At 35.9% G+C, this 14,283-nt stretch overlaps 7 protein-coding genes and 6 non-coding genes across 13 annotated transcripts; 5 read left to right on the forward strand and 8 right to left on the reverse strand.

The window, feature by feature from the left end:
• Positions 1-475: 475 nt before the first annotated feature.
• Positions 476-730, reverse strand: T04F3.9. The gene has a single exon (NR_069613.1). It is a non-coding gene; the product is annotated as an Unclassified non-coding RNA T04F3.9 (non-coding RNA).
• A 759-nt stretch (positions 731-1,489) lies between these two features.
• On the forward strand, positions 1,490-2,698 carry smoc-1 (Thyroglobulin type-1 domain-containing protein). Its single transcript, NM_073563.4, has 4 exons — positions 1,490-1,584; positions 1,634-1,793; positions 1,840-2,306; positions 2,354-2,698. Exons 1-4 carry the CDS (start codon positions 1,500-1,502, stop codon positions 2,422-2,424), a joined length of 783 nt encoding a protein of 260 aa, NP_505964.1. The 5' UTR covers positions 1,490-1,499; the 3' UTR covers positions 2,425-2,698.
• T04F3.7 lies at positions 2,671-2,957 on the reverse strand. Its single transcript, NR_069614.1, has one exon. It is a non-coding gene; the product is annotated as an Unclassified non-coding RNA T04F3.7 (non-coding RNA).
• On the forward strand, positions 2,767-4,412 carry T04F3.3 (Tyrosine-protein phosphatase domain-containing protein). The gene is made up of 4 exons (NM_073564.3): positions 2,767-2,864; positions 2,913-3,157; positions 3,575-4,203; positions 4,246-4,412. Exons 1-4 carry the CDS (start codon positions 2,779-2,781, stop codon positions 4,378-4,380), a joined length of 1,095 nt encoding a protein of 364 aa, NP_505965.2. The 5' UTR covers positions 2,767-2,778; the 3' UTR covers positions 4,381-4,412.
• On the reverse strand, positions 3,384-3,528 carry T04F3.10. The gene has a single exon (NR_069615.1). It is a non-coding gene; the product is annotated as an Unclassified non-coding RNA T04F3.10 (non-coding RNA).
• Positions 4,413-4,502: 90 nt separating the features above from the next.
• Positions 4,503-5,794, forward strand: T04F3.5 (uncharacterized protein). The gene is made up of 6 exons (NM_001129526.3): positions 4,503-4,598; positions 4,760-4,858; positions 4,907-5,180; positions 5,224-5,339; positions 5,383-5,482; positions 5,650-5,794. The coding sequence occupies exons 1-6, from the start codon at positions 4,521-4,523 to the stop codon at positions 5,724-5,726; spliced, it is 744 nt and encodes a 247-aa protein (NP_001122998.2). The 5' UTR covers positions 4,503-4,520; the 3' UTR covers positions 5,727-5,794.
• Positions 4,573-4,706, reverse strand: T04F3.8. Its single transcript, NR_069616.1, has one exon. It is a non-coding gene; the product is annotated as an Unclassified non-coding RNA T04F3.8 (non-coding RNA).
• On the reverse strand, positions 5,725-6,881 carry T04F3.4 (EF-hand domain-containing protein). The gene is made up of 4 exons (NM_073565.6): positions 6,786-6,881; positions 6,679-6,733; positions 5,969-6,126; positions 5,725-5,922 (listed from the first exon to the last, which is right to left on the reverse strand). The coding sequence occupies exons 1-4, from the start codon at positions 6,826-6,828 to the stop codon at positions 5,795-5,797; spliced, it is 384 nt and encodes a 127-aa protein (NP_505966.1). The 5' UTR covers positions 6,829-6,881; the 3' UTR covers positions 5,725-5,794.
• An 89-nt stretch (positions 6,882-6,970) lies between these two features.
• On the reverse strand, positions 6,971-8,217 carry F55A11.1 (EF-hand domain-containing protein). The gene is made up of 4 exons (NM_073566.6): positions 8,112-8,217; positions 7,904-7,980; positions 7,598-7,858; positions 6,971-7,485 (listed from the first exon to the last, which is right to left on the reverse strand). Exons 1-4 carry the CDS (start codon positions 8,208-8,210, stop codon positions 7,362-7,364), a joined length of 561 nt encoding a protein of 186 aa, NP_505967.1. The 5' UTR covers positions 8,211-8,217; the 3' UTR covers positions 6,971-7,361.
• A 518-nt stretch (positions 8,218-8,735) lies between these two features.
• On the forward strand, positions 8,736-11,054 carry syx-5 (Putative syntaxin-5). Its single transcript, NM_073567.9, has 5 exons — positions 8,736-8,939; positions 9,016-9,198; positions 9,441-9,912; positions 9,958-10,055; positions 10,510-11,054. Exons 1-5 carry the CDS (start codon positions 8,751-8,753, stop codon positions 10,807-10,809), a joined length of 1,242 nt encoding a protein of 413 aa, NP_505968.1. The 5' UTR covers positions 8,736-8,750; the 3' UTR covers positions 10,810-11,054.
• A 105-nt stretch (positions 11,055-11,159) lies between these two features.
• sel-11 (E3 ubiquitin-protein ligase hrd-1) lies at positions 11,160-13,731 on the forward strand. The gene is made up of 6 exons (NM_073568.7): positions 11,160-11,403; positions 11,449-11,881; positions 12,185-12,347; positions 12,393-12,580; positions 12,633-12,892; positions 12,939-13,731. The coding sequence occupies exons 1-6, from the start codon at positions 11,176-11,178 to the stop codon at positions 13,497-13,499; spliced, it is 1,833 nt and encodes a 610-aa protein (NP_505969.1). The 5' UTR covers positions 11,160-11,175; the 3' UTR covers positions 13,500-13,731.
• A 17-nt stretch (positions 13,732-13,748) lies between these two features.
• Positions 13,749-13,847, reverse strand: mir-250. Its single transcript, NR_002402.2, has one exon. It is a non-coding gene; the product is annotated as a pre-microRNA mir-250 (primary transcript).
• Positions 13,848-13,891: 44 nt separating this feature from the next.
• On the reverse strand, positions 13,892-13,988 carry mir-61. The gene has a single exon (NR_000792.2). It is a non-coding gene; the product is annotated as a pre-microRNA mir-61 (primary transcript).
• Positions 13,989-14,283: the final 295 nt, after the last annotated feature.

Below are 14,283 nucleotides of genomic sequence, written 5' to 3' on the forward strand. Positions count from 1 at the left end.
CACAACTTTCTACTAAAAAGTATGTTCCAAGTTCATTTAATCCTCGGCATATTGATCCTATGAGTTACGAATTAATAAGTTTCACCCTATTACGAATTACAAACATTGATAAACTACACAATCCTCTCACTGTTTCTTATCTTTTGTGCTCTTACAGCTGCGCCTAATTATTGAAGAATTTTAGAATTATTTATCAGATTAAAATTCAAAAGTTTTAAAGAGCTCTTCCTGAGAAGATTTTCGTTCATTTGTATGAATCTGACAAAAAACCTTCTTTGAAATTTTTTAATATAATCTACCCTCTATTCTCTATTAGTTCTGCACCCCCTTGCTCCACTTTGAAAGGTCATATCTTGGTTCATTTGGAAAATATCAGTAAATAATTAATCAGAAGACAACCGAGATAGAAAGCAGTTGAGCAACGGGTGCAGTAGAGAATATACGATATAAGTTTGTACAACAAAATTAGTAGATTTTTGAAACATAATATAAAATTTGCATTGTTATTGCAACGACAAAGTACCGTGAAGATCTCCAAGAAAACCTTCAAAACCAAATTTTACGATTTGGCTTTGGTCGTTGCGTCAATTAAACACACTGGCTGTTGTTCTGACCAGGGTGACTTTGGATACTTTTATGAGATTCTCAAAACAGCCGATCGGCCGTTGACCTCCTCTCTTCTATACTTTGTTCGTTCTGCCTCATCACCTCTTTTTTCTTCCTCTTTTTTACATTTTCACATATTCCGAATTACTAATTAATTGTCCCGAATCAAGCTGTTCAAAAAATGACATTTATGGTGGAGTTCTAACATGACATTTACGAAAATAAGTGTCGCCCCCGACCGGAAAAGTAGGTGGATGCCAAAAGAAGGAGAAAAATGATTCCACAATCGGAAACAAGCTCAAACCTTTTCTTGGATTGTTCACGCATCATTGAGAATTTTATTGGGGATAAAAAATATCTGGGCGGGATATAGAGACTTTGAACAACCATGAGAAGTTGAACCTTCATAAGTTTATTTCTAACAACTTTTATACAATATTTCAAGAAACCTCCTGAAAAAGTTCACAAATCACTTCCTTTTCTAATTCGAAGTTCTGTGGACTTTGCATTTGAAGAGTCAACTTTTGTTTCGAAACCGGAAAATTGTATTCGATTACATCAGAATACAACATAAAAGAAATGTGACGTCGAATCTTAACACTCAGGTTCTAAACTCTCCATTTTGTTTGAAATTTCCGTTATTAAATTAACACTATAGACATCTTCTCAATTAGGTGTGAATTCCTAAACCAGAAGAACACCCACGTCACTTGAATCTTCAGCCCACACGCATTGCAGAAGAGTGCAACCTAATCTGGTTACTCCTCCTATATCCTCCGTCTTCTCCTCAATTTCACATTTCAACGGACAGCGTTTTTTTTGTTTTGAGATTTGCACATATTTCTCCAATTTTATCGTTATCTTAATTTTAATATAATATTTTTCAGTCGCTCATGCGGCCCGAACACTTGTCTTTACAATTATTGGCTTGGATATACTTGATTAATGGGAATCCAATTGTTCAGAAAGGGGGACTTGGTAGGTTTCTGATTTTAAATTTGTTAATTGTAACTTTAATGTTTTTTAGAAGTTCTGGATATTACTGACTCAAATGATTTGTCTGTTCGTCAAAGATTCGAAGAAGTTATACGTCTAGATTGTGCATCACAAAGACGAAAAGCATTAAAAAGAAAAACTGACGGAGATGCTAGAATTTATATTCCAACATGTTCTCCAAAAAACTCATTGTAAGTTTCTTCGTATACATATTTGTTAAGTTTACTCAATTTTCAGATTATATGATAAAGTGCAATGCTATGATGTTTCAATTTATTGTTGGTGTGTGGACGAACTGTCCGGAGAGCCAAAGTTAGGCTCATCGACAACAAGAGGAAAACCAAAATGTGAAGAAACTCCAACAACTACAGTTGCTCCAAAAAGAGTGAGAAGAAACAATCGGTGTAAGGAAAAGAAGAGAACACGATTTCTGAGGCGATTAGTATCAACTCTCAAATCAGAAATGATAATGAGTGGAATAAATGCAACAAAAGTTAGCAGAGATTCAGCAATTAGATGGAAGTTTAATCAACTCAATATAAATCATAATAATGTGCTTGAAAGAAGTGAATGGAAACCTTTTAAATCAGTTTTGTTAGAATGGAAGAATGTCAGACAGTGCTCCAGAAATCTTTTCAAAACTTGCGATCTGAATAAGGATAGAAAATTGACATTCGATGAATGGAGAAAATGCATTGTTCAAGGTGTGTTTTTGAGAAAAATCATCTGATTTCTCATTTAATTTTTTCAGAAATCAACCGAGTACCAGCCAAACGTCCAGATCAACTAAACCCATTCCTGTACATTTTAAGATCAGAATAATTTTAAGTTTTAATCCTCCCCCTCAATTTGCAATGTTCTTTAAAAATCTACCACGGGTAACCTCCTTCCATTAATCTATTAACCTATATTTGTCTTTCATTCACATATTTGTTTCTCAACAGCATAATAAGTTTGCTTAATTTCAGAGCTTGTAGTTGTCCGGTGTTGAAATATCGTATTTATTTGTAGAAATTGTATTTTCATATTTTCATTGTCAGTTCAAAAACAAAACATATGCATTTAAATTAAATAAAAGTGTTCACTTTTAAAATAAGCACGTGGTGATATTGAAATAATAAGAAAAAAATCACTATAAAAAGAACCTCAGAATTCAAAAAATCTATTTCGAACAAAATGGTTGGTGACGGTTCACTTTCTTCTGAATCAGTTATTGGTCTTCACACTTACAATAGTGCAGCCGATCTAACTAGTGGACATGTGTAAGTTTTCAAGGTTTTCAATAATATTTAAGCTTAATTCATTTTCAGTATGACACTTGAAAAAAACGAGTATCTATTTGATCTGAACACAAAAAACGCTTGCACTCGTCCACTGGATATTTTTATCAAACTTCTTTCAACTTCCTCTGTCGGAAAAGAGTTTTCACATTTCTCGTCTCTTCCATTGTCACGACTTCGCACTGTTGACGCTTTCTTTGATCACCCCGAATTGAATAAATTTGGAGAAATTCAAGTTTACGAGCAGACGCGTGTTCGAGCCGTTCATCGTCAAGGTAATTCAAAAACTTCAGAATAAAAATATGTAAAACTAGTGGGGCGTTACGTCATTACACATTTATTTACTACATTATATTATTTTAGTATCGCAATTTATGTCAAGTCGTTAGTGAAATTTTAACAAATTAACTGAATATTCCACGATATCTCTATTTTAGTTCCACGCCTTGATGTGGTGGCAGTACGTGAATTTCAATGTTTGACGTTCAAAAACAGAAAAAAAGCGTTAGGTCTTTCATGTAGGCGCCAAAACACCTGCCTGCCTCACCTTAAGGCGACCTTCGCCTGCATCGCGCACCGTCTATCAAAATAAATATGAAAATACCCCCTTATGGCTGTCACAAGGGACACTAAAAAGACGGAATGTCTAGATTCTGACTACCCGTCTAAATCCAATCTTCTACACATTTCAGGTCATAATTACCTCAACTCAAGTTGGATCGACGGATATCGTGAAACTCGAAAATTCATTGTCGCCCCGTCTCCTATGTCTGAAAGTGTTGCTCAATTTTGGCGGTGTGTTTTCGATCGTAATTCTCTTATTGTGGTGACACTGTGCGAGCTCCTGGATGAAAAGGGAAAACCATTTGTGCCTGTAAAGATTGGAGAACCATTGGTAATTGATGATATGACAATTGAGTTGGATAACATTCGAAAAGTTCGACCGGCAACTTACTCTTCTGTTCTGAAGATTTCTGAGAAAGGTGTCGAATCTCATAAAACAGTGATTCTTCTGACCTATAGTGGATGGGGAAAACTTGGTTATCCACAGAAACCATCTGATATTCTGGATTTATTGGCAGATATGAACCATATGAGAACAATTCTCAGAAAACAGGGACTTGAAAAGAAGATTTTTGACGACAGTCAACGGACACCAATGACATTGGTGTGTTTTGATGGATTCAGTAGAAGCTGCACTCTTGTTGCTTTGGATATTCTTTGTCAACGTCTGACAGCCTCTCATGAAATTGGTACTCCATTTGTTGATATTCTGGATACAATTGCTAGACTTCGAATGCTTCGTGGTGCAGCCTGCATGGTGATACGTTCTTTATAACTAGATTAAAATTAATATTTTCAGAAAGCCGAGCAGTTTGTCTTCTTATCAATGTCAGTTCTCGAATATGCCATTCGTCATCATTTGGTGAATGTGGAGGATCTCGGTAAAATCAGCTTGAATGGGTTTATCATTCGCAATAATCCTGAATCTTACTGACCCGTTTTTTCAAGTCTACAAATAAAAGATTCTTCAAATTTTTTATTCTCATTTTATTTCCTTCCGGATGACCTACATTAAAACTTGAGTCATTTTCCCAATTACCACCTTTTTGGAATGTCACTTTCAAGTGTCAAACAATGAATACGTACACATATCTTCAGATTTACTTTATATTTCTTCACATCTGTCACTGCCAAATATTTCAACAAATTCCAGTGAGTCCAGTAACTGGTTTGAATTTCAACAACTTTTTTAGAATCTGATTTATCTGAGAAACTATCTTTGTCAAGAATGTTATTATCTTTCAGAAAAATTTGTTAGACAATTTTCACAACGTTCGATGAAAGGATATTTCTGAAAGTTTATAGTCTTACAGGTTGGAATGGGTATGGGAATGGGTATGGGAATGCCTATGGTTATGTCAATGCCAATGCATAATCTTGTTGGAAACCCATTTGAACAAGGAATGGAAATTGTACGTTTTCATGTCATGATTTTCAATTCATAGTTCTCTAAAATTTAGGAATACTCTCCAATAACTCAACTTGTTTCATCAGTTGCTCATCTTGTTGAAATGCATCAAAAAAGTAAAGAAAGAGAAGAAGATCATCAAAATTCCCATGGTCCAATGTTTCCGGAATTCTCACAGCTACAGAGCCAGATGAGACGTAGGCCATCGATCTCAGAATCTGGAATTTCATTGAATGGACCACGATTTAATTTAATCCCGTACAGTCAAGACGGCCTGGGTTCATCTGGTTCATCGACAACGTCTAGAATTATTAATTCAATATCTCGTAAGAATGGATTTCTTCAACATGAGCAAAAATTCAATTTCAGCTGATACGATTCCACCTGTAATGTGGAGGATTGGTGATCTAATTGGAAAGCATGATACAAATGAAAAAGAGAACTTGTACGATATGACTAAGATCAAAGGATTCCCTATTACTAAAGTGGGTCGATTTACAGTATATTAAAGTTGTAACAATATTTCAGAGTCTTGATAATGAGAAACTATTTCGAGATGAAGATTTTGCAAATAAATCGAATAAATCTTGGACAGTCTTGGAAATTGCTAGAAAAATGTTGGGTGTTGGTAAGTTTTTCTTCTGAGTTTGCAAAATTCATTTGATGCCCTGTGTAATTTTGAATATTAAACAAAACTTTTTGTGCAAGATCGCTGTGAGACCTTTTGTGAAAATATAGCGTGTATGTACCTTTAAAATGAAGTCTCAAGTTTTTAAGAAACTTTGATAATTCCAGATGAAATACCGACTGCCAACGAAGGAAATGCAATAGCTCAGTTGATTGAAGAACTTCGAAAAAATAAAGAAAATTAGTTGAAATCATCTATTCCAGTTTAAACTTGTAAGAATACAAAATTCAATAAATTATCTATCAACTATAATCACTGTCGTTTCAAATATTCTCCATAATCAATAACTCCATCTCCATTAAAATCCAAATCATCCAAAACAGCATCAACAAGTCTCTCTGTTTCTGCTTCATCTGATACTGGAACAGGATGTCCGGAATCTAAAAAGTATAAAGATAAGTCTATAATTGATTGGTTATCCAGTACCGTGTGCATCATGAGTGTGAGTAAGAGCCTTCAAAATTTCAATTCCATCAATAAAATTGTCCTTATTCAAATCATGCATTGAGAAATAATGGAACCGTTGTTGTTCTTCTGTTAGCTTCTCAACTTCGATTTTATTTTCCAAATGTTGTTTGATATGTCTTAAAACAAAAGAAGCGTACTATTGAAAATCTTTCTCAAATTACTAATGAAATGTGTCTTGAAACTCTTTTCGAGAAAAACTAACTATAACTTCTAACTGTAAGGGAAAAATGTAAATATTAACATTTTTAAAGTAGAATTTTAAATAGTTGTCAATATTAGGAATGTCCAAAACGCTACCTATTTCTCAGCCGTGAAACTTTTTGACACCACCGGATGTGCGCCTTTAAAGAGTACAGTAACTTTTGTTGTTGTAGCGCTTTTTTTAATAGATTTTTGCTCAAATGCTTTAGTTAATTTTTTCAAAATAAAAAAATCAATTAAATCATATAAATTTTGAAAAATAGTGTACCAACAATGAAAGATCGATGAAATTAAAAAATTACAGTCCTCATTAGAGGCACACATCCGCTTGTATTTGACAAGAAGTGTCGTGTCGAGACCGAGTTATGTGCTTTTAGCGCGAAAATTGCTAAATTTCGCATATGGCATATAATTGCATCTACATTTACTTTAACCAAACTAATTTTCATACGTACACTTGCACTTACTCTTCATCGTGTACTTCTTTTTCTTCAGCAAACTTTGCTCCTTGAGCTTCTAGCACTAAAATTTAATAATTTATAAACATTAGAAAGTTATAAACAGATTTGCATACCTAATAGAAGGAATACAGTTGAGATGAATAAAAATCCACGCATTATAGAGTGGGAATATGTATAAAATCAATAGAAATAGACAGAAAACTCTTTTTCTCAAGACTGCCAAATGTCAATATTTTATTATCAGTCTCCCCCTGCTTCGCCTTTTAGTTCCAACGCAAAATTTGGTAGTGCAAAAGCAAAAGCAAACATGAATTTTATTGTTACAGGTGCTAAATACAAATTTTCATTTGTTTTTATTCGATCTCAACTAACTATAAGATAAACCAATAAATTATGCTTTTTACAAATGGGTTTCGAAAAATCATCACAACTTGAGAAATGATGGGGAAAATGCAAAATTGGAAAAATAACTAAAGTTGTAGGACTGGGAAATGGGGAGGGTGTCTGACTATTATGTACCAGTTAAAGTGTTAAAAGTGACGAGGATAGTATGATAAAATGATTTGTTACAGCAGTCGATATAACCCATCAAAAGACGTAGAATGTTAATAAAACATTGAAAACTTTGGAAACGAGGAATTGGAAATTATGGCTATTAATTAGATCGTTGTCCTAATCAGAATTCTCGATTATTGTGTGCCACCAGCTTTCTGCATTTGTTCCTGGTGAGATCTTGCTTGATCTTCTCGAAGCTTTTGTGCTTTGAGGAACTCTCCGTAGTCGATGAAGCCATCAGCATTGAAATCGTCGTCCCTGAAAATATTCAGTAAAGTATTTTTTTAAGACTTTGAATATTTTAGTGCTTTCTTATGCTAATTGCTAGCAGTAGTCTCTAGAAAATAAATTAATTAAATATATATCTCACTTTAAAATACTATCAATCATCGTCTCCAATTCAACTTCACTTGGGAGTGGTGGTGGCTGATGATTGGCATTGGCATTATTTTGTGTATGCTGTGGTCCTGGATTCTCGGCATGGAAATGCGTTATTGCCTTAATCAACTCGACTCCATCCAGTTTCCCATTTTTATCTAAATCGTGCATATTGAAATAATGGAATTGAAGTTGTTCTGGCGTCATGTTAGCAGTTGGGTCCACTTTTCCGTCCAAATGTTCTTTTATGTGGCTGAAATGTTTTAAATTAATTTTGAAAATTGTTATTAAAACTTACTGTTCATCTCTGGCCTGTTCTCCACCAAACTGCTGTTGCCCAGGCTGAGCATGTTGAGCTTGTTCCGCTTGGCCACCCTGATTTATTCAATACAATTTACAAAATTAAAGAAGCTTTAAAATAATAAAAATCACTGTATCCAGATTGTTTTTCAGTTCAATTTCTAGCGAAAATAATTTTCTTATTATTCTTTACAAACATTGTTTACCTGTTGTGGTTGCTGTTGATTAGAACCAGGAAACTGCTGTGGTTGGTGGGCAAAGGAACCAAGAATGAGGCAAGATACCACCAAAATGTTGGCTGCCATTCCTGTAATATTATAATCACTAAAATATAGACAAAACTAAGTAAGAATACAGAAAACGGAATCAAAAACGGAAGCGTGAAGTGGAAGCTGTTATTTTATTTGTGTCGATTTACGGGGAGATACGGTAATCGGGAGGCAACGTGTTCCAAATCTTACGGTAATCGCTGAAATTTCTTAAAACAATAAATCGAAACGAAAAGTTATGTGTATTTTTTTAATAAAATTAACTTGACTGAGCATTTTGGTTGAGAAATATAAAACTTAAACTGAAAATTAAACAAAAAAAAAAGAAAAACTAGTGCATTGAGGAGCGTGTTTGTTGCGCATAAAATACGCAACGCCACGCACAACCTCCGACCACACATTGATTTTCTTCTCCACGAAGTCGAGCCGGTTTAGTGGACTGTTGCGACAATGCAGCGAAATATTTGTTATTTGTTTTTCTTTTGAAATAATATTTTTACCGTGACATTTGAATATATTAATCTTTTCGACGCTTTCAGTCATTTAAACAATATTTTTCAGTTTGTTCGATGTCGGATGTCGGACTTTCACAACATTAGATCTCGTCGACGAATACCAGAAGCCAGTTCTTACTCAACAGTCGATTTTGATTACGATCCAGATCAGAAGAATCACACTTCAGCAGTTGCTCCGACTAGTTTCGCGTATAGCTCTCTCACAACCGTTTTCAACGCGTCAGCTTCACAACTTTGGAATTCTGCGCAGGTTTGTCTATCGGAACGAAGAAAGATGGCTATCTGTATATTTCTGGTTTTTATTTTTTCATGCATATATCTTTCAGGAGGCGCTTGTATCCTCCTACGACACAGCGGAAGGCACTGAAAGCATAGACGCAGATCGATCAAAGGTAGTAGAAACACTTGAATCGCTGAGTATTTTTGGAAATCCACTTGATCATATCATTATCACAATGCCATCAAGAGATCGAACTTCGGAATTCCGGGCGACAGCCAAATCATACGAAGTGAGTTTTTTCATTAAACTTCTAAAAATAAGCTTTTATTTCGAAACATTTACTTTTAAAACGTGTTATTCGGGTTTCACATCAACATTTGGACGAGACGAATATATCGATTTTTGCGAAACTCGAAATACACTTCGAACAGAAAAAAGAAACACGAATCACCTGTTAATATTTTTAAAAACATTCTAGGCGATAATATTTTTATTATTTATATAAAATTCGGGTAACATATAATTTTTCAGATGAAAGCAGCCGCAAATGGAATTAGACCTCAACCAAAGCATGAGATGCTATCTGAATCCGTGCAGTTCAATCAACTCGCAAAGCGAATCGGAAAAGAATTGAGTCAAACGTGTGCAAAAATGGAAAAACTTGCCGAATATGCTAAGAAAAAGAGCTGCTATGAAGAACGATCTCAAATTGACCATCTTTCATCAATTGTCAAGTCTGACATTACGGGTTTGAACAAACAGATCGGACAACTTCAAGAATTTTCAAAAAGACGTGCAGGAAACATGAAAAATCAAAATAGTGGACATATACAATTAGTTGTAGTTGGATTGCAGTCAAAATTAGCGAATGTCGGAAAAGATTATCAAAGCGTACTGGAAATTAGTACAGAAACAATGAAGGCTGAAAAAAATCGCCGAGATAAATTCTCGAGTGGTGCAGCAGTTCCAATGGGACTTCCTTCCTCCTCTTCCGGAGCTAATGGTATTTTATTTTCCTCGCTCATTCAATAAAAATCTGAAATTTTAGTTCGTTCAAAGCTTCTTCAAGATGATGAGCAGCATGGCTCCTCAAGCATAGCTCTGGATATGGGTGCTCTGTCAAACATGCAATCACAACAGACTATGGTAAGTTTTCAATTTGAAAAATATGAAATTTTTTTTGAAAAACTATCAATATTAAATTTCCAATGCTCCGTGTTTAGGAGAAGTACAGTGAAACTTTTTTTAAAAATTAATATTTTTTGCCAATAAAGCAAGTTTTATCGAAACTAATTTAGAACAGCAAAGAATACATTTGAAAAATTGCGATGTTACAAAAAATTTGTAAGATTTCTATGATTTTAGTTAGGAAATGTTAATATTTTCTTTGGAATTCGTTTTTTTCTTTAAAAATTTAAAAATTATATTTCTAATAGTATTAACCAAAAATTATGACTTGATAGAATATTGTAGACATTTTTGAGCGTTTATTGAAAACATAAAAATCGTGAAAACTGTAAATTGCTCAAAAATCAAACAAAAAAATAGATAGAATATAGTTAGTTTTTTTAAACACTTTCCAAGAAACAAATATTTTCAGCAACAAAGAGATTCATCATTGGAATATGCGCAAGCCCGTAGCAACACCATGGCGACAATTGAAGGATCCATCTCCGAACTTGGCCAAATTTTCTCTCAACTGGCTTCACTCGTCAGTGAGCAAGGAGAGATGATAACAAGAATCGATTCAAATGTTGAAGATACAGCTCTTAATATTGATATGGCACATTCAGAGCTTGTGAGATATCTTCAAAATATTAGCAAAAATCGATGGTTAATGATTCAAGTTTTTGGAGTTCTCATGGTTTTCTTTGTTGTATTTGTTCTTTTCCTCACCTAAACATTTCCATTTTTCATTGGTTCTTTTTTTTTCCGTGATTGCTGACTTGTTTGAATGTGTCTATTGTAAAAAAAGTGGAAAAGTAAATTCAAATTGCTTCTCCTATCACCTATAATCATTATTTTCCTCTACTATTATTTCCATGAATTAGCTTTTACTTCTCTGTCTTGACCCGGAAATTGATGGTAGAACTCCGCCTGTGATTAAAATCTTCTCTATTTTTAGCATAAAGCTTTTTAAATTTTAATCAAAACTATTCATATTATTTCTTATATTCATGGTATTTTGAACCAACTCTTACTTCTTATTATTATTATTATTGTAATTTTTTGGTTCATAATTATTTTCAGATCCCTCGGAATTCAGATGAGGGTATCAGCTGGACTAATGATTGGTGGCTCGTGTGTGGCGACTGCGGCCACCATACTCAACGCGTTCCTGATCAACAAACAGTTCTATCCATCAATCGTATATCTCTCAAAAAGCAATGCAAGTATGGCAGTGATATATGTTCAAGGAATTGTTCTTGTATATCTCATGTTCCAATTGCTCAAGTCTATTTTATTCGGAGATTTGAGAGCTGCAGAGGCTGAGGTAATTTTCAATATTAAATCAGTACTGAACATAAATAAATTTCAGCATCTGTCAGAACGTACATGGCATGCAGTTCTGGAAACATGTCTCGCATTCACTGTATTCCGTGATGATTTCTCAGCAATATTCGTTATGCAATTTATTGGTCTTCTATTTATCAAATGTTTCCATTGGCTGGCAGATGATCGAGTTGATATGATGGAGCGTAGTCCTGTTATTACACTACGATTCCATCTTCGAATGATGACTGTACTTGCTGCTCTTGGATTTGCCGATTCGTATTTCGTGTCAAGTGCCTATTTTACAACGATTACTCGTGGTGCCAGTGCTCAGATTGTATTCGGATTCGAATACGCCATTCTTCTTGCACTTGTACTCCACGTGACAATTAAATACTTACTGCATATGCATGATCTTAGGAATCCTCAATCTTGGGATAACAAAGCCGTTTACCTGCTCTACGCAGAACTTTTCATCAGTTAGTTTACGTTCTTTTTTTCAAAATGTTCACACCAAATTCCATTAATGTAACGACCGGCGCACCTTACACGAGCCGACAAATGTATTAAAGTAATTGGAAAATGGTTATATTCGACATTTCGAATTTTCGAATTTCGAATCGAATTAACGGTCAACACTATTTCAATTTTCTACCGTATACCCTATGAGAATTAGAGAAAAATTCATTTTGATAGAATGCACGAAATATTTTTTTGAATTCATACTATTTTCACAACTAAAAAGGATAAAAAAAGGGGTTCTCAACAATTGTGATTTTCAGATCTGATCCGTTGCCTTCTTTATGGATTCTTCGCCGTTGTAATGCTTCGAGTTCATACATTCCCACTCTTCTCAGTTCGTCCGTTCTATCAATCAGTAAGAGCTCTTCACAAAGCATTCCTCGACGTTATTCTTTCTAGAAGAGCAATTAATGCTATGAACAGGTATTTTACGACTATCAAAACTCTGTAAATATTTTATTATTCCAGCCAATTCCCAGTAGTATCAGCTGAAGATCTAGCTGCAATGGATGCTACTTGCATCATCTGTCGTGAAGAAATGACTGTCGATGCTTCACCAAAACGACTACCATGTTCCCATGTGTTCCATGCCCATTGTCTCCGCAGTTGGTTCCAAAGACAGCAAACATGTCCAACTTGTCGAACAGATATTTGGCGTAAGAAAATTCCCCTCATATACTCTCGTTTTCCTATTTTTTTAATTTTTAGAGGGAAGAAATGGTGCGGCAGCAGGAGGAAATGCGGCTGATGCTGCTGCTAATGTGGCGGATGCAAACGTGGCTGGTGCACAAATTGGGGCAGGAATGCCTCCATTCCTACCTTTCCTCGGACATCAGTTTGGATTTCCACAACAACCAGCTGGTGCCGGAGGTGCTCAGCCTGGAGCAGCACAAGCTGGTGGGCAGCCTGGACCATTCCCTCATCAAATATTCTATGCACCGGCTCCAGCTAATCGTCCAGAATTCATGGTAGAAGAAAAATAAATCGAAAATTAATCTACCCTTACATTTTCAGAATCTTATTCCACCGCCACCACTTCCAATGGCTGGACCACCTGGAATGTTCCCGATGATGCCTCCACCACCACTACCACAGGTTAATACAACACAAGGAACTTCTAGTGAAACTCCACCAGTCAACCCATCTTACTCACAACTTTCCACTGAAGAGCTTCGTCGAATGGAAGGCGAGTCGAGAGAAGCGCTTCTGGCACGTCTTCAAGCAATGGACAACATTATGGTTCTTCTCGAGTCCGCACAAATGCAAATGATTCAATTGGCAACGGTTACTCCGATCCGTCCTCGTCCAGTTGTCCCTAGTGATGAATCAGAACAAGAAGCTCCCGGACCGTCAACAGATCAAGTCACTTCGGAAGAACAAGAAATACCAGCAACATCTTCAGCACCTTCTATCTTCCGTACTGAATCTCCCTCAACATCCTCAACCGCTCCATCAACATCATCTCCGGTAACTGCGTCTTCCACACCAACAACTTCTTCCACTCGAACTCCAGAAGCCGAAGAAGTCCGTCAAAGACGCCTAGCACGTCTTCTAGGGGAGAACGCAAATCAGTAATCCTGAATTACCTGTAATTAATTTCTCGTTGTCTATTCTTGTGATTTTCGGTTTTTCTCTCCCAAAGACCTACTCGATTGGGTTTCTCACGTGTATTCTGTATGCTATTATTTGTTTCTAGTAAGTTATTATATCAAATTTAAAATGGTTCCACTTTCTCTCAAGTCCAATCCATTTCTTGTCATTTAACGCCTCCCCCTTGCACTTGGTTTTTCGAATGAAATCGTCTTTGAAACTTTGTTAACTTACAAAATGGGTACGAGCACCATGCCAACAGTTGACTGTGATTCGTCCATTTATTGTGTTTGGCGGATCACGAGGCAACTGAAGGCGTGGTCCGAAGACCCTTGAATATAGTAGTTTGAATATCAGTAGAACGGGGAAATTGAAGGATCACCGAAACCTCGAGATGAGTAACGGTTCTAGTCATTGCCATACGGAGGAAGGACTAAGCCCCGTAACCCATCTCGAGGTTCAGCGATAATGGAATAGGCAGGGAGTAGCAGAATAAGGGGACAGAACGGCCACCAAGTGACCCGGAAATGAGGAGAATGGCGAAGTGGCGCGATTGCGCAGCTTTTATAGGCACGATCACTGGTGGGAATACTGACGAGAGACGGCGCCTCATCGCAGTGATGTGAAGAGACGCAGAGAAAAATTTCGCCTGTCGTGGGAAACTCCGCCCACTTTGGTGCGCGCGAAAAGTTGAAGTTTGAATTTATTTTTTCCAAATTAAGAAAATTCATTGAATTTCGTGAATTATCTCTAACTTTCGACAATAATA

Source organism: Caenorhabditis elegans, chromosome V, assembly GCF_000002985.6.
Source record: "Caenorhabditis elegans chromosome V".
Taxonomy (NCBI): domain Eukaryota; kingdom Metazoa; phylum Nematoda; class Chromadorea; order Rhabditida; family Rhabditidae; genus Caenorhabditis; species Caenorhabditis elegans.

Excerpts from the sequence above, each read along its gene's own strand:
- T04F3.5 (NM_001129526.3), top strand. The coding sequence starts at position 4,521 with ATGAATACGTACACATATCTTCAGATTTACTTTATATTTCTTCACATC. Across the intron at positions 4,599-4,759 it reads AAATATTTCAACAAATTCCA|GTTGGAATGGGTATGGGAAT; the intron begins GTGAGTCCAGTA and ends ATAGTCTTACAG. Across the intron at positions 5,181-5,223 it reads AATTATTAATTCAATATCTC|CTGATACGATTCCACCTGTA; the intron begins GTAAGAATGGAT and ends ATTCAATTTCAG.
- smoc-1 (NM_073563.4), top strand. The coding sequence starts at position 1,500 with ATGCGGCCCGAACACTTGTCTTTACAATTATTGGCTTGGATATACTTG. Across the intron at positions 1,585-1,633 it reads TGTTCAGAAAGGGGGACTTG|AAGTTCTGGATATTACTGAC; the intron begins GTAGGTTTCTGA and ends AATGTTTTTTAG. Across the intron at positions 2,307-2,353 it reads GAGAAAATGCATTGTTCAAG|AAATCAACCGAGTACCAGCC; the intron begins GTGTGTTTTTGA and ends TAATTTTTTCAG.
- sel-11 (NM_073568.7), top strand. The coding sequence starts at position 11,176 with ATGAGGGTATCAGCTGGACTAATGATTGGTGGCTCGTGTGTGGCGACT. Across the intron at positions 11,404-11,448 it reads TGAGAGCTGCAGAGGCTGAG|CATCTGTCAGAACGTACATG; the intron begins GTAATTTTCAAT and ends AATAAATTTCAG. Across the intron at positions 12,893-12,938 it reads CTAATCGTCCAGAATTCATG|AATCTTATTCCACCGCCACC; the intron begins GTAGAAGAAAAA and ends TTACATTTTCAG.
- F55A11.1 (NM_073566.6), bottom strand. The coding sequence starts at position 8,210 with ATGGCAGCCAACATTTTGGTGGTATCTTGCCTCATTCTTGGTTCCTTT. Across the intron at positions 7,981-8,111 it reads ATCAACAGCAACCACAACAG|GGTGGCCAAGCGGAACAAGC; the intron begins GTAAACAATGTT and ends TGAATAAATCAG. Across the intron at positions 7,486-7,597 it reads ATGATTGATAGTATTTTAAA|GGACGACGATTTCAATGCTG; the intron begins GTGAGATATATA and ends GAATATTTTCAG.
- T04F3.4 (NM_073565.6), bottom strand. The coding sequence starts at position 6,828 with ATGCGTGGATTTTTATTCATCTCAACTGTATTCCTTCTATTAG. Across the intron at positions 6,734-6,785 it reads AACTGTATTCCTTCTATTAG|TGCTAGAAGCTCAAGGAGCA; the intron begins GTATGCAAATCT and ends ATTAAATTTTAG. Across the intron at positions 6,127-6,678 it reads AAAGAAGTACACGATGAAGA|ACATATCAAACAACATTTGG; the intron begins GTAAGTGCAAGT and ends TTTTGTTTTAAG.
- syx-5 (NM_073567.9), top strand. The coding sequence starts at position 8,751 with ATGTCGGACTTTCACAACATTAGATCTCGTCGACGAATACCAGAAGCC. Across the intron at positions 9,913-9,957 it reads CTCCTCTTCCGGAGCTAATG|TTCGTTCAAAGCTTCTTCAA; the intron begins GTATTTTATTTT and ends CTGAAATTTTAG. Across the intron at positions 10,056-10,509 it reads TGCAATCACAACAGACTATG|CAACAAAGAGATTCATCATT; the intron begins GTAAGTTTTCAA and ends AAATATTTTCAG.
- T04F3.3 (NM_073564.3), top strand. The coding sequence starts at position 2,779 with ATGGTTGGTGACGGTTCACTTTCTTCTGAATCAGTTATTGGTCTTCAC. Across the intron at positions 3,158-3,574 it reads TCGAGCCGTTCATCGTCAAG|GTCATAATTACCTCAACTCA; the intron begins GTAATTCAAAAA and ends TACACATTTCAG. Across the intron at positions 4,204-4,245 it reads TTCGTGGTGCAGCCTGCATG|AAAGCCGAGCAGTTTGTCTT; the intron begins GTGATACGTTCT and ends TAATATTTTCAG.